The sequence below is a fragment of the Haematobia irritans genome, chromosome 1 (assembly GCF_050003625.1).
Source record: "Haematobia irritans isolate KBUSLIRL chromosome 1, ASM5000362v1, whole genome shotgun sequence".
NCBI classification, from domain to species: domain Eukaryota; kingdom Metazoa; phylum Arthropoda; class Insecta; order Diptera; family Muscidae; genus Haematobia; species Haematobia irritans.
In genome coordinates, this window is record NC_134397.1 from 270,827,597 (window position 1) to 270,841,236 (window position 13,640).

The following is a 13,640-nucleotide window of genomic DNA, read 5'->3' on the forward strand; positions in this document are numbered from 1 at the left end:
GCGGAGGGGGAAGACATGTTTCCACAATGAAGGCTTTCTTCACCGATACTTCGAAAACAGTCATTGTGTGAGCTGCAGTAATGTTTCGGTGCGTTAAAGCTTAGCTTTGTGCTTATGCATTGCTTGGTTATACGATGATGGCTGGATTGTTTATTTTCTGATCGGATATCTTTGTTATTGTTTCAGTGGTTGTGTGTGCCATCTTTGCATATTTAATTGAGACCGGCTTTTTCGAATCGATTTAAGAGAGCATGGGTCACAGAGAAATTGTGAGAGTTTATTACCAGCTGATCAAAACAATGTCAAATATTGATGAGAATTAATCAAGTTTTTTGGATCCTCTTAAACACTCGACTACAAACTGACTGCTTAACGTTTATTTTGAATTTATTAATAATATATAAAAATAAGATTTGACTGAAAAATGGAAAATTTTAAACGAAATAAAATCGAGGGTAAATCTATTTAAAATATTCCCAGAGTAAATTGAATGTATCTTCAAACACTGTATCCATAAGCATGACTCTGCACATATATTTTAAGCTTATTTTGTAGAAAGATAAAATGCGATTGGACCAAATGTGAACGTAATAAATAAATACATCAATTGCATAAACATACACAACGCCCCTTAAACACTTATTGTTGTTAGTCGTAATATCAAACAAACAAAGAAAATCAACAAAAAAAATTACTTAATTTGCATTATTCGATATACAAAGTAGCTGACAACAATTGTTACCAAGTTCACACTGGTATATGGATCGAACTTAAATAAATAGGAGTACAACTCGACAATAAACGAAATTCCAATTCCAATGCCTTCTAAACACTATGACCAATAATAGAAATATTATTGGTCATAGTGTATCAGTTCCTTAGGTGGGATCCGAATTCAGTGTTTTGGACATGAATTAAAAAATTTTGCGATATTTTGATAAATAAATAACATAATTTTTTTATCATTTTGAATACATTCTAATGCTTGTCTGAAAGGTAAAGCATTTACCTCAAATATTTTAAAAATTACACAATTTTTCTAGAATGAATTTAGCATTTTTTTCGACAAAATTTTAATAATTTGTATCACTTTATTAGTCATTACTCTGGTTTTACCCTATTTGAAACAAAAGAAAAAATTTAATTACTCTTTAACATAAATAAATGAAAACAGTGAGTTATAAAAAATTGAACTTCCTGAGTAGTTAATATAAAGATCATTTTGGAAGTGATTTTAAATTTGTGCCTTTGGTAGTACTTCCATTTTTTTTGCTGGGATGTAATGAACAGCAAAATTCTACCTATTTTGCGTTTCTACCACTGAGGACCTAAAATTTCCCACCTTTTTAGGAGCAACCATGGTGTAATGCTTAGCACCTATACCTTGCATAAAAATGGGTCATAAGTTCAATTCCAGTTTACCACGTATGGTATTACAATGGACTGAATAGTCCTTTGTGCTTAAAAACGGTCTGTTACTAAACTCAACCTAACTTCCCCGCTGAGTCCATCTGGCCTATATTTCCACCACTGAAGCCATAGGATACCCACAGTCTTTCGGGTCCAGCGTTACCGTTGTGCTACTTTAGTGGCAAATTTGCCACTTTTTTTTGGCCGGTGGCACTAAATGTGATACTTTTTACGATTTTGTGCCAATAATTCATGCCACTTTTTTATAAAATAAATAGATGTGTTATCCAGAAAATTTGATATTGTGTACCAACCATAAACAGATGTCTTCCGTAATTCTTAATATATGTGAGCGGCTATGATTCAATTTAGTTATGTCAAATTTATTGTGGAGTTCGTTTCTATGATGATATGATAATTATGAAAATGTTTAAGCTTTGTAGTGCGACCACAAAGAATAATTGATGATGGCTCCCATGAGATATCAGTTAAAAAATTTGCAATCACTCTTGAAGGCTGAATGTTCTAGTTCGGAAAACTATAATTCTGATAAAATATATTTCACAAAAACTATTCTATTAGAAATATACATATTTTTTTAAAAAGAGTTATATTGCAGTTAGTGATTTAGCAGATATCGACTATAAAGATTCTTTTTATATTAAAGAAATTACAAAAATATACATAGGCCAGGAAGCCAAATTATAAATCATTTGAGAAGGCATCCCTGAAACTGGTACTGCTACAGTAAAAACTTATATTTTAAAAGTTTGCCCTAAAATTGTCCAATTTTATTATGAATTGACATAATAACAAAAAATGGAATAATACAAAATTCATAAGTTTTAAATTTTTTTTGGTATAAGTTAATAAAAAGAATGTGCCACTTTTTAAAAATAATTGTGCCACATTTTCGCAGGTAGACTAACAAGCTTGTAGTAGTTGTCAATGATACTAAAAACTGATCGTAGCCCACTACAGACCCGACCCCACAACAAATCCGAAGCTGCTACCGAAACGAATATACAATATTCCGTATTTCCAACTAGAGTTATCATCAATGAAGCCAAGTTATCATCAACCTGAAAGAGCTTATCATATCTATAAAAAATCCGATCGATATAATAAATTCGATCATTTGCGACTTATAACTTCCGATCATCTTCATCAGGATCACTTAAAAATGAACGATTTCCCGAAAGCCTGCTCTCAGATACTCCATTTTGATGAAATTGTAATATATAACACAAGTAGATTATAAAATAGTTTTTATCAATAAAATCTGGTTCATTAACATCATAATCGAGCTAAATACATGGGTTCTTATACCGAAAAGTTTAGTGGGTCCTTACACAGGTCCTGCAGTCGACTGAGCTTGCCGACGATAAAAAAATTCTCACCAGACGCCATTGATGGTGATTCATCGAAACTGTCAGGTTCTCGTTATTCAATGCAATGTTAAGTATTCGCACATTGATTTATTTGATAATTCAAGTTCTTCCAATGTGACTAAATATTGCCCATTAAATTCTATCTCTATCAATCTCTAAAATCCGTACGATTTAACTTTACTTATATACTTAATTAGAACAGTTTTTGCCATGCATGTATCCCAGTTATTGTTACGTAGTTTATATCGGACTTACCTTGTTTCACCATTAGCACCCAAATAAGTACTAGAATAGAGACCAACCAAACCATCCAATTGACATTCATAGGAAATCGTAACAACATAGGGTGTCGCAGTGAACAACATTTCTTCCAATTCAATGAAAAGCATTTCACGTTCTGGAGCCAAATAGAAGGTCTTAACACGAATACGCATACGGGCCATCATATTTAGGATGGTGATGGAATCAATTTTCAAATCACGGGCATGCATTACAATCAAATTGGTTGGTATATCGACTTCAATTTGTATGGAGACTGTACCCTCACAGGTAGTACCCTTCAGATCGGGATGAATGTAGAGTTTGTACTTGATGGGACGTATGTGTTCGGGTAGACGATAAATAACCTGCATTCAAAGAAAATAATAAAGCAGTCGCATGTTAAAAACGATTTGTATAGAAAAAAGGGAGCTGTTTTTATACCCACCACCATAGAATGGTAACGGGGGTATAATAATTTTGTCATTCCGTTTGTAACACATCGAAATATCAATTTCCGACTATATAAAGTATGTATATTCTTGATCAGGGAGAAATTCTAAGACGATATAGCCATGTCCGTCCGCCTGTCTGTCTGTTGTAATCAAACCACATTCTTCAATAATGAAGTAACCGTGCTGAAATTTTGCACAGACTCGTCTTTTGTCTGGAGGCAGGTCAAGTTGGAAGATGGCCTATATCGGTCCAGGTTTTGATATAGTCCCCATATAAACCGATCTCCCAATTTGAGGTCTTGGGCTTATAGAAACCGTAGTTTTTATCCAATTTGCCTGACATTTGAAATCCAGAGGCATTTAGGAACATAAAGAGTTGTGCCAAAAATATCTCCGATTTTACTTATTGGGCTTCTAGAATCCGTAATTTTTATCAAATTTGTCGGTAAGTGTTGGCCCATGTTTTAGTATAGCTCCCATAAGACCGATCTTCTGATTTAACTCCTTGGGTTTTTAGAAACGGTAGTTTTTCTTCGATTTGCATGAAATTGTAAATATACTAGACTCAAAAAATGTGTATCGGATGTAGTTTTTATCGGTCCATTTAGTAGGCCCCTATAAAAACTGATTTCACTTCTTGAGGGTATAGAAGGCGCACTGATTATGAAAATTGCTTGAAACTGAATCCAAAATCTCCAGATTTTATTTCTCGTAATCATTTAAATAATGGGGCTGAAAATCTACAGATTTTAGATTTCAAATCAAGGCGTTATTTCATAATTTTCTTGCACACTTACAAGAGATGTTAATGATACCTGTAAAACTCATAGGTAAAATCTTTAAATTTATCTTCGGGAAGTCTACTGGTTGAACTGTCATATCTATCATCAAACCATCCTGAAATTGCAAAGGAAACTATAATATTTGATTCATGGTGGTGGGTATTTAAGATTCGGCCCGGCCTAACTTACTGCTGTATATACTTTTTTTTTTACAAAAATTTCATAAAAATATTTAAAAAGTATATACATAAAAATATTTTAAAAATTACATAAAAATATTTTTAAAAAATCATCGATTAGTTAAACTTATAATGAACTAAATTTTTAAAGATTTTTGTAATAATATACCCGAATTATAACCGGTTGGTTGATAAGTCCCCGGTCTGACACATAGATGGCATCGCTTGTATTAAATGCATATTATTTTTATATAGTACTAACCCTCAAATGAATCGTGTCAAAATTTGACGTCTGTAAGTCAATTAGTTTGTGAGATAGAGCGTCTTTTGTGAAGCAATTTTTGTTATTGTGAAAAAATGGAAAAAAAAGGAATTTCGTGTTTTGATAAAATATTTTTTTTCTGAAGGGAAAAAAATACGGTGGAAGCAAAAACTTGGCTTGATAATAAGTTTCCGGACTCTGTCCCAGAGAAATCAACAATAATTGATTGGAATGCAAAATTCAAGAGTGGTGAAATGAGCTAGGAGGACGGTGAACGCAGTGGACGCCCGAAAGAGGTGGTTACCGACGAAAACATAAAAAAAAATCCACAAAATGATTTTGAATGACCGTAAAATGAATTTGATCGAGATAGCAGAGGCCTTAAAGATATCAAAGGAATGTGTTGGTCATATCATTCATCAATATTTGTATATGCGGAAACTCTGTGCAAAATGGGTGCCGCGCGAGCTCACAATTGACCAAAAACAACAACGTGTTGATGATTCTGAGCGGTGTTTGCAGCTGTTAGCTCGTAATACACCCGAGTTTTTCCATCGATATGTGACAATGGATGAAACATGGCTCCATCACTACACTGCTGAGTCCAATCGATAGTCGGCTAAGTGGACAGCGACCGGTGAACCGTCTCCGAAGCGTGGAAAGACTCAAAAGTCCGCTAGCAACGTAATGGCCTCTGTTTTTTTTTGGGATGCGCATGGAATAATTTTTATCGATTATCTTGAGAAGGGAAAAACCATCAACAGTGACTTTTATATGGCGTCATTGGAACGTTTGAAGGTCGAAATCGCGGCAAAACGGCCCCATATGAAGAAGAAAAAAGTGTTGTTCCACCAAGACAACGCACCGTACCACAAGTCATTAAGAACGATGGCAAAAATTCATGAATTGGGCTTTGAATTGCTTCTGCATCCACCGTATTCTCCAGATCTGGCACCCAGCGACTTTTTCTTGTTCTCAGACCTCAAAAGGATGCTCGCAGGGAAAAAATTGGCTGCAATGAAGAGGTGATCGCCGAAACCGGGGCCTATTTTGAGGAGTATACCAAAATGGTATCAAAAAATTGGAAGGTCGTTATAATCGTTGTATCGCTCTTGAAGGGAACTGTGTTGAATAATAAAAACGAATTTTGACAAAAAAATTGTTTTTCTTTGTTAGACCGGGGACTAATCAGCCGACCTGTTAAAACCCAATATCTAATATTGGTTCATTTGTGATCCAACATCAGCCATGTCCGCTGGTTATTTTTGTATGGACCATTTGCTCTGATTATTGGACTAAGAATGTCGATGTTGCAAATAGTTTTTCCTAACGGATAAGCACGCCAAATGTCTACCCACATCATCTATATAAGAAGACGTACAATCTTTTCTAAAGCATATCCCCAAAAAATCCCCAACCTAAAAATGTTTCTCCATGAAAAATCTCCAAAGAAAATTTGATATAGAAGAGTTTTTCACATAATTTGATTTCTATAGAAAATTTTATCAAAATTTTACTTCTATAGAAAATATTATCCAAAATTTTATTTCTATAGAAAATTTTATCAAAATTTTACTTCTATAGAACATGTTATTATAAACTTCAAAGTGTTATTATAACTTCATTTGTATAGAAAATGTAAGTACCCTTAGTTGGAGAGAAATATTTAGCACCAAAACATAAATTTTATTTATTTATAAATTTACAATCATAATAAATTTTGAACATAAACCAAATAAGATAGGTGCTAACCACAGAGAGAAGTTCATCACTGTGGTATCACATTAGACTGAATAGTCTAAGTGAGCCTGAAATATCGGGCAGCCACTATACCTAACCTAACCTAACCTAACCTAACCTAGGTGCTAACAACATAGGTTTTCGACCTGTACCAAAAGATCAAGAATTCTACCAATCTACGAAACAGCAAAAAAATTTACCATGTTTGGTAGAATTCTACCAACTGTGGCAACCGTGTACCCAAGCCGTGACGGACTAAAAGAAAACTGACTACTCGTTTAACCAGGACATGTCAAAAAACTGTGCAACACTGGCATCAGCTGTTTAAAAACAATCACAGAAAACAAGTGATAAATATTTAGTGATGCGATTATTTATGAAACTTATGAAACACTTTTAATTTTACATTATTCGATAAATTAATCACAATAAATTGTTGATCCGTATCTCTCACCAAAAAAAAGTGTCACTTACAAAAGATTAGTTTTCTGATATTTCGTGTAGATTTATTTATAAATTATCTGATGCATTATATTCAAATTATGAACAAAATTTATTATTTTGTTTCCTTGTTTATTTTTAATCATTTTAATCACCGTTTAACATCTATGTCGACTCCAAAGTCTATGATGAAAATGGGAGTACACTTCTTTTCAAAAATTACAAATTTCTGGAAGACTTGGAACATTTTACAATTGTAATTATGCCAATTCACTTAGACTGTAAAATAGGTCGTCGCAAGTTTGGATAATAATAATGTCTATCAAATCAGCCACCATTTTTATATCATTATATTTATCACTCAATTGTGTTGTAAATTTTATTGCAACGATAAATAAAAGAAGTCGCTATGAGTAAATATTAGTATGAACAAATTGAAGGTTATGGCCGGACGGTACTTATTGGAGGTGTTTCTGCAGTAGATGATGATTGTCTGCCAGCTGTGGAATTGTAAATTTAGTTGACGTGGTCTCATTTGATGCCATTGATTGAATGTAGAGTTCCAAAATCTCCAACTTTGATCTCGACTCCTTAAGATCATAGGCCTTATCAGCATTATCGACAGCCAAAACAACCACTACCACAATTAAGATGGTACACAAAATCCCAAAGAAAACAGCCATACGATGGGCGGTACATTTTTCTAAGTGGGTGAGGGGGGTTGAGAAACAAATTAAAAGTTAATTTAAAATCCTTTTTGGCAAACGTTAATCGTTTGCACTTACCCTTAAGTTTACTTATAGTACAGCCAAACATTTTGTGGATTTTTATATTCGGCCACCTTCTAATTGCGACTAAACTCGAATGTTATGATTCGCCATGGTCACCATACGCTATAGTTGCTGGCCATTAATGGGTCCGTTTATCAAACCGATTTAATGGCTTCTCAATAAAACTTAACGAACATTTAACTTAATCGATATCAACGCTGATATCTCGAGATAACTTTTTCATTTAGCCAAAAAAAAAAAATAATAATAATAATGCCAATATTCGATATTTCCTACTTTTCTTGAGATAAGCCTATGAAGTTGGGCTAGAAGCGGAGGGAGACCTCTATAATAAAACTTTGTTGCCGCTTCAGGTTCTACATTCCACTTTTTAGTGTTCTTCTATTTTCCCAAATGAAATTAGCTTTGGTGGTTTTGAGAGCAAAGTGTGTTTAGTTTATTGGCCATATCGTAAACTAATATTTCCCCTCAATTTATATGAGAATTTGAAATTTTGTTATCGTCCAATTATTAGAGACTTGAGTGTTGATTTAGATTTTTTTCCTAAGTGTTCAGATTGTTTTGGCATGCAATCTGTTATTTGGATATTTTTATGGTCAATCTGAATGCTGTTTTTTTGGAGGAATTTATGATAGGATCGATATCGAAATGTTTGTAAATGTTTAATTATTGCATAATTATAAATATAATATCGAGGTTGTTTTTTTGTGATAAATTAATGTATTTTTGTCCAATTGTATCATTAAATGATTGGAGAATTTTTAATATTGTTTTGAGTTAAAAAAAGTTCGATTAGCCTTTCACCGTAACCTTCTATGAAATTTGTCAATCTCTACTACATTGTCAATAAACATCAAGAACATATCACATAAATGAACGCTACCAAAGCAGTCAAAACTGACGGGTCACACAAAACCCAGGCTGGTATGGGATTGAACAGCATATACGGTCACATTATGAATACAGGGATACCATCGTGGTGCAATGGTTTACATGCCAGCCTTGCACACAAAGGGTCGTGGGTTCAATCTCAATGTCGAACAAACAACAAAAATTTTTTCAGCGATGGATACGGGATAATCCACCACAGAAAAATGCTGGTAAACTTTTTCAGATCAGTATAGGGGCTATACGAAAACATGGTCGGATTTATGCCATAGTCGCCACACATATTTACAGACACAAAAACCACTAGATTTTGAATTTCTGGCAAATCAGATAAAAATTGGGATATATAGACCCTCATCTTCGGCACCAATTTCAAGCAAATCGGGTAAAAATTGCGGTCTCCAAAATCAAATTGGGAGATCGGGCCATATAGGGGCTATAGTGAAACCTAGACCGATGCGCACAACCTTCGGCACACTGGTTTATATGCCTAAAATACCTCTAGATTTTCAATTTCAAGTAAATTTGATAAAAATCGCGGTGTTTAGAAGCCAAAGATATCAAATCGGGAGATAGGGCTATACCAAAACATCGACCGATTCACACAATATTCGGCACGAAATCTAGATCGATGAACACCACGTTCGGCACACTGGTTTATATACCTAAAATACTAAACTAGATTGCCAATTTCAGGTAAATTTGATAAAAATCGCGGCATTTATACTCAATTTCAGGCAATTCGGATGAAAAGTGTCTATATGCTCAAGACTCCTTCGAACTTGATCTGTGTGCAGGTAAGAATATATATACTGTATAAACTGAAAAAAAGTGAACTGTTTTATAGGAAGAATAAATTAACTCGTACGAAAATTGAACTACATTTTACTCCACATTTTAAGATTTCCACAAAGCGTTGTTAAAACCAGGAAAATTTAATGCCCCGTTGTACTTTTTAACTGCAGTTTTCGAAATTACACCCTCTCATAGAAGAAGAAATTAACTAAAACGCTCCAATAACGCCATATAAGAAGAAAATCATTGGCGCCAAATCATGACCATTTTAACAATACAGTAGTTCATTCTTACTATTTTTGGGAATCGTACGAAAATTTTCATTTGCTTTAGTTCATATTGAACTTATGTGTACGGTCATTGAACTTAATACTCGCGTTTAGTTCTTAAAATGTTTGAGACAACGAAATTTTCATTGGGCTGTGGAAAATTTCGCAAAATATAATAAAATTTAACTACAAACAAATAATTATTTTGTAATAAAAATAAGTTTAATTCATTGCAGCCAAATTCACGCATTTTTGCCATCAATGACTTGTGGTACGGTGCGTTGTCTTGGTGGAACAACACTTTTTTCTTCTTCATATGGGGCCGTTTTGCCGCGATTTCGACCTTCAAACGCTCCAATAACGCCATATAAAAGTCACTGTTGATGGTTTTTCCCTTCTCAAGATAATCGATAAAAATTATTCCATGCGCATCCCAAACAACAGAGGCCATTACTTTGCCAGCGGACTTTTGAGTCTTTCCACGCTTCGGAGACGGTTCACCGGTCGCTGTTCACTCAGTCGATTGGACCCAGGAGTGTAGTGATGGAGCCATGTTTCATCCATTGTCACATATAGACGGAAAAACTCGGGTATTACGAGTTAACAGCTGCAAACACCGTTGTTTGGTCAATTGTGAGCTCGCGCGGCACCCATTTTGCACAGAGCTTCCGCATATGCAAATATTGATGAATGATATGACCAACACGTTCCTTTGATATCTTTAAGGCCTCTGCTATCTCGATCAACTTCGTTTTATGGTCATTCAAAATCATTTTGTGTATTTTTTTGATGTTTTCGTCGGTAACCACCTCTTTCGGGCGTCCACTGCGTTCACCGTCCTCCGTGCTCAATTTTACCACGCTTGAATTTTGCATACCAATCAATTATTGTTGATTTCTATGGGGCAGAGTCCTGAAACTCATTATCAAGCCAAGTTTTTGCTTCCACCGTATTTTTTCCCTTCAGAAAACAGTATTTTATCAAAACACGAAATTCTTTTTTTTTTCAATTTTTTTTCACAATAACAAAAGTTGCTTCACAAAAGACGCTCTATCTCACAAACTAATTGACTTACAGACGTCAAATTTTGACACGAATCATTTGAAGGTTGGTATTATATAAAAATAATATTCATTTAATACTAGCGACGCCATCTATGTGTCAGACCGGGGACTTATCAGCCAACCTGTTAAATTTATATTTTTGTCTCCGTCCGAAAAAGGAAACTACAATCCATGACCCACCTATTGTATCTAAGGTGATCATTCAGTATGAGGAATGAAAACTTCATTCCTCATTTATCCAGAGCAAAGGCGAGAGATGGAGACATGTAGCTTTCCACATTGTCTGCTAATGTGTCGAGAATTCTTTAGGAAACTGCGAACTAAATCAGAACATCTCATTAGTGCAAGTCGCGCCAATGTTGCCAGATTTGCAGTGACGCTTCTTCGATTCACAATAGCACTTTATTGTAACTAATTTATCGAAAAACAAGAAATTCAAAGTGGTACAGTGTCATAAATAATCGCAACAGTAAATACTTATTACTAAACGGAGCATTTCATACATAAAAAATGCAAAATGTCACTTCTTTTCTGTAATTATTTTTAAACAGCTGATGACAGTGTTGCATATTTTTGGAGATGTCCTGGATAAGCGAGAACTCTGTTTTCTTTTAGTCCTTCATGGCTTAGGGTATCCCGTGTTAAAAGAAAACAGCCCTACTGTGGTTTCACAACACCCAGAGAAGGAATATTATAAACCAAAACAAGAGCATAATGTTACTTTTCACGGAGAACATGAGACATTTTTATCGCAAACTTTCCGAATTCAGATGCACAATTTCCTAGATAATAACATGATCTCCGTGAAAAAGTTGAATTCCATCCATTCATCCATCCATTTTTGTCGGCGGCGGCTGACGCAAAATGTTTGCCTCTGGCAGAGGCGGCTTGATGGCTAAACCAAAATAACTTTGTCCTTTCGGTGGTGGACAGTTATCCATTATATGCGCTGTCCAGACTACAAGGTTATCCGGTCGGAATATCTGTGTTTGTAAAGGATCTTACAGTATGGCCGAACGTTCAGAATTGTCGGAGGTAAGTAAAATATTGATAAATGTGTCCATTAAAAAGGGATTATCTGGGATATGTTCGGCACGAGCACTGTCGTCCGAATAAACTTATAGTCTGGACGGCGCAATAAAATCAATTTGATGTTATCCGAATGGTAATGAAACTAGTTGTCAATTACTAGTTGTACACCGAATCCTACAATCAAATTTACATTTCATTCAAACTTTCTGAGCTAATTTGTTTTTAATTATTATAGAAACTTGATACTGATTGTTTGTGAATGGAATGTTCAAAATGTTGGCAAAAGATACCATAATCATTGATACATTTTTCTGATTTGGCGGCTAATTATGAGTCGAGATGAGTCCACATATTTAAAATCAACTCTCCCTGCACTTTTTGTATTATTTATTACCATTTTAAAACTTGTCGAAATTCATGGTCAATGTCCCTAGAACGTTTTCGTTCGAGTGAATAGATAACGAGAATTCAACTGGTTTGCATAAAAGTTTTCGATTCGATATGGAGAAACCGGGAGTCCCTGCAGGACAAAATTGTCTGGGCTTAACCCAACTTTTTATTACATCTCATTGAATAATAACGTCAATAACACCACCAACACTTTACCGACATATGAACTAAATCAACGAAATTTTAAATTGTAAAACAACACACATGCACAGTCTTCTGTGAATATATCATAAACTAAGGAAACATACCTCTTCCGGATTTGGTAATCCTGTTGGTAAAGTAGGGAATGTTGGATCATTTCCAGGCGCTGTAGGCCATGAAGGTAACGTTGGCGATGAGGTTGAAGAGGATGAAGACGATGAGGACGATGATGAGCTTGACGAAGTTGTCTCTCCCGTGGGAGTAATTTCACCACCTGGTGTTGTCTCTGAAGGTCCTGGACTTGAAGATGATGTTGATTGAGTAGTTGGGGTTGTAGCTGTAGACGTCACAGCAGTCGATATTGTATCCAATTTATCCAGAGCATCCTGCAATTCTTCTTCTAAATCAGCTTTCTCTACAGCCAATACGATGGTGGATACGCAAAAAGCTGTCGTAGCCAAGGCAAAAAATATTGCCACATTTTTGGCTGTTAACACTATAACGAAGAAACCGAAAATGGTGTTGTAAGGGCTTTATGAAAACAATTTTGTAATATTTAAACTTACATAACATGTTATAAAATTGAAAGAATTATTGGTAGGTTTTTTTTTCAAAATTAATCCTTTAACGGCGGCATTTACTTCTTGCAATGCTGCCTATTGGATGGAAAATCGTTGACTGGCAATCACTAGCAATCTGACTTAGCACCTGAACTTGATTTCTTTACTCGGTCGCATTGCCATCCCACCTTTAACAAAAGAAGTCTCCACGCAGTGTTTATTATCATTTATGGCAGCGATATTATCGCAGATTTTATCGTTTTGGACTGGGGACAATTACTTTATTATCTCGTATTTATGATTGGCTAGATGACTATTTTTCTTTAAACATTTTACCAAAGAAGCATTCTGGATATATACTGGCAGAGTATTGTAAAAAAAAATTCAAGTTAATTTCTGACCGATTGCGACAATTTTGCTACATTGTCATATATTGTTCTATGTAGGCCAAATGCAACAGAACTTTGGGCTAATAATTATATTGGAAATGAATGCATGTTTGTGTTCCCGAAAAAAAATATATATAATCGATATTTCGCTTTTGCTCATTAATGATTCAATAGAAATTTTTGATAAAACAAACAAATGATAAGTCACATGCAACAGTACTTGGCAGATGTATGTGGTTTAATCTCGGACCATGTGATGCGATTACGTAGTAAAGGTGAGTTTAAAAAGAGGTGTGAGATCTTATCCACTACTTCCAAAGTCCCTTCTCTTTGACACAAGCCG

The 13,640-nt window shown here is 34.8% G+C and overlaps 2 protein-coding genes across 2 annotated transcripts in view; both read right to left on the bottom strand.

Moving 5' to 3' along the window:
* Nucleotides 1-13,053, bottom strand: part of LOC142223961 (glutamyl aminopeptidase-like) — a 65,335-nt gene extending 52,282 nt beyond the window's left edge. Inside the window, exons 1-3 of the mRNA XM_075293780.1 lie at nt 12,915-13,053; nt 12,456-12,844; nt 3,057-3,427 (exon numbers count right to left, since the gene is read on the bottom strand). Of these exons, the coding sequence (XP_075149895.1) occupies nt 3,057-3,427; nt 12,456-12,844; nt 12,915-12,921 (767 nt within the window). The 5' untranslated portion in view covers nt 12,922-13,053. The remainder of the gene's footprint in view (nt 1-3,056; nt 3,428-12,455; nt 12,845-12,914) is intronic.
* Nucleotides 6,958-7,842, bottom strand: LOC142224140 (uncharacterized). The gene is made up of 2 exons (XM_075293928.1): nt 7,704-7,842; nt 6,958-7,621 (listed from the first exon to the last, which is right to left on the bottom strand). The coding sequence occupies exons 1-2, from the start codon at nt 7,732-7,734 to the stop codon at nt 7,377-7,379; spliced, it is 276 nt and encodes a 91-aa protein (XP_075150043.1). The 5' UTR covers nt 7,735-7,842; the 3' UTR covers nt 6,958-7,376.
* Nucleotides 13,054-13,640: the final 587 nt, after the last annotated feature.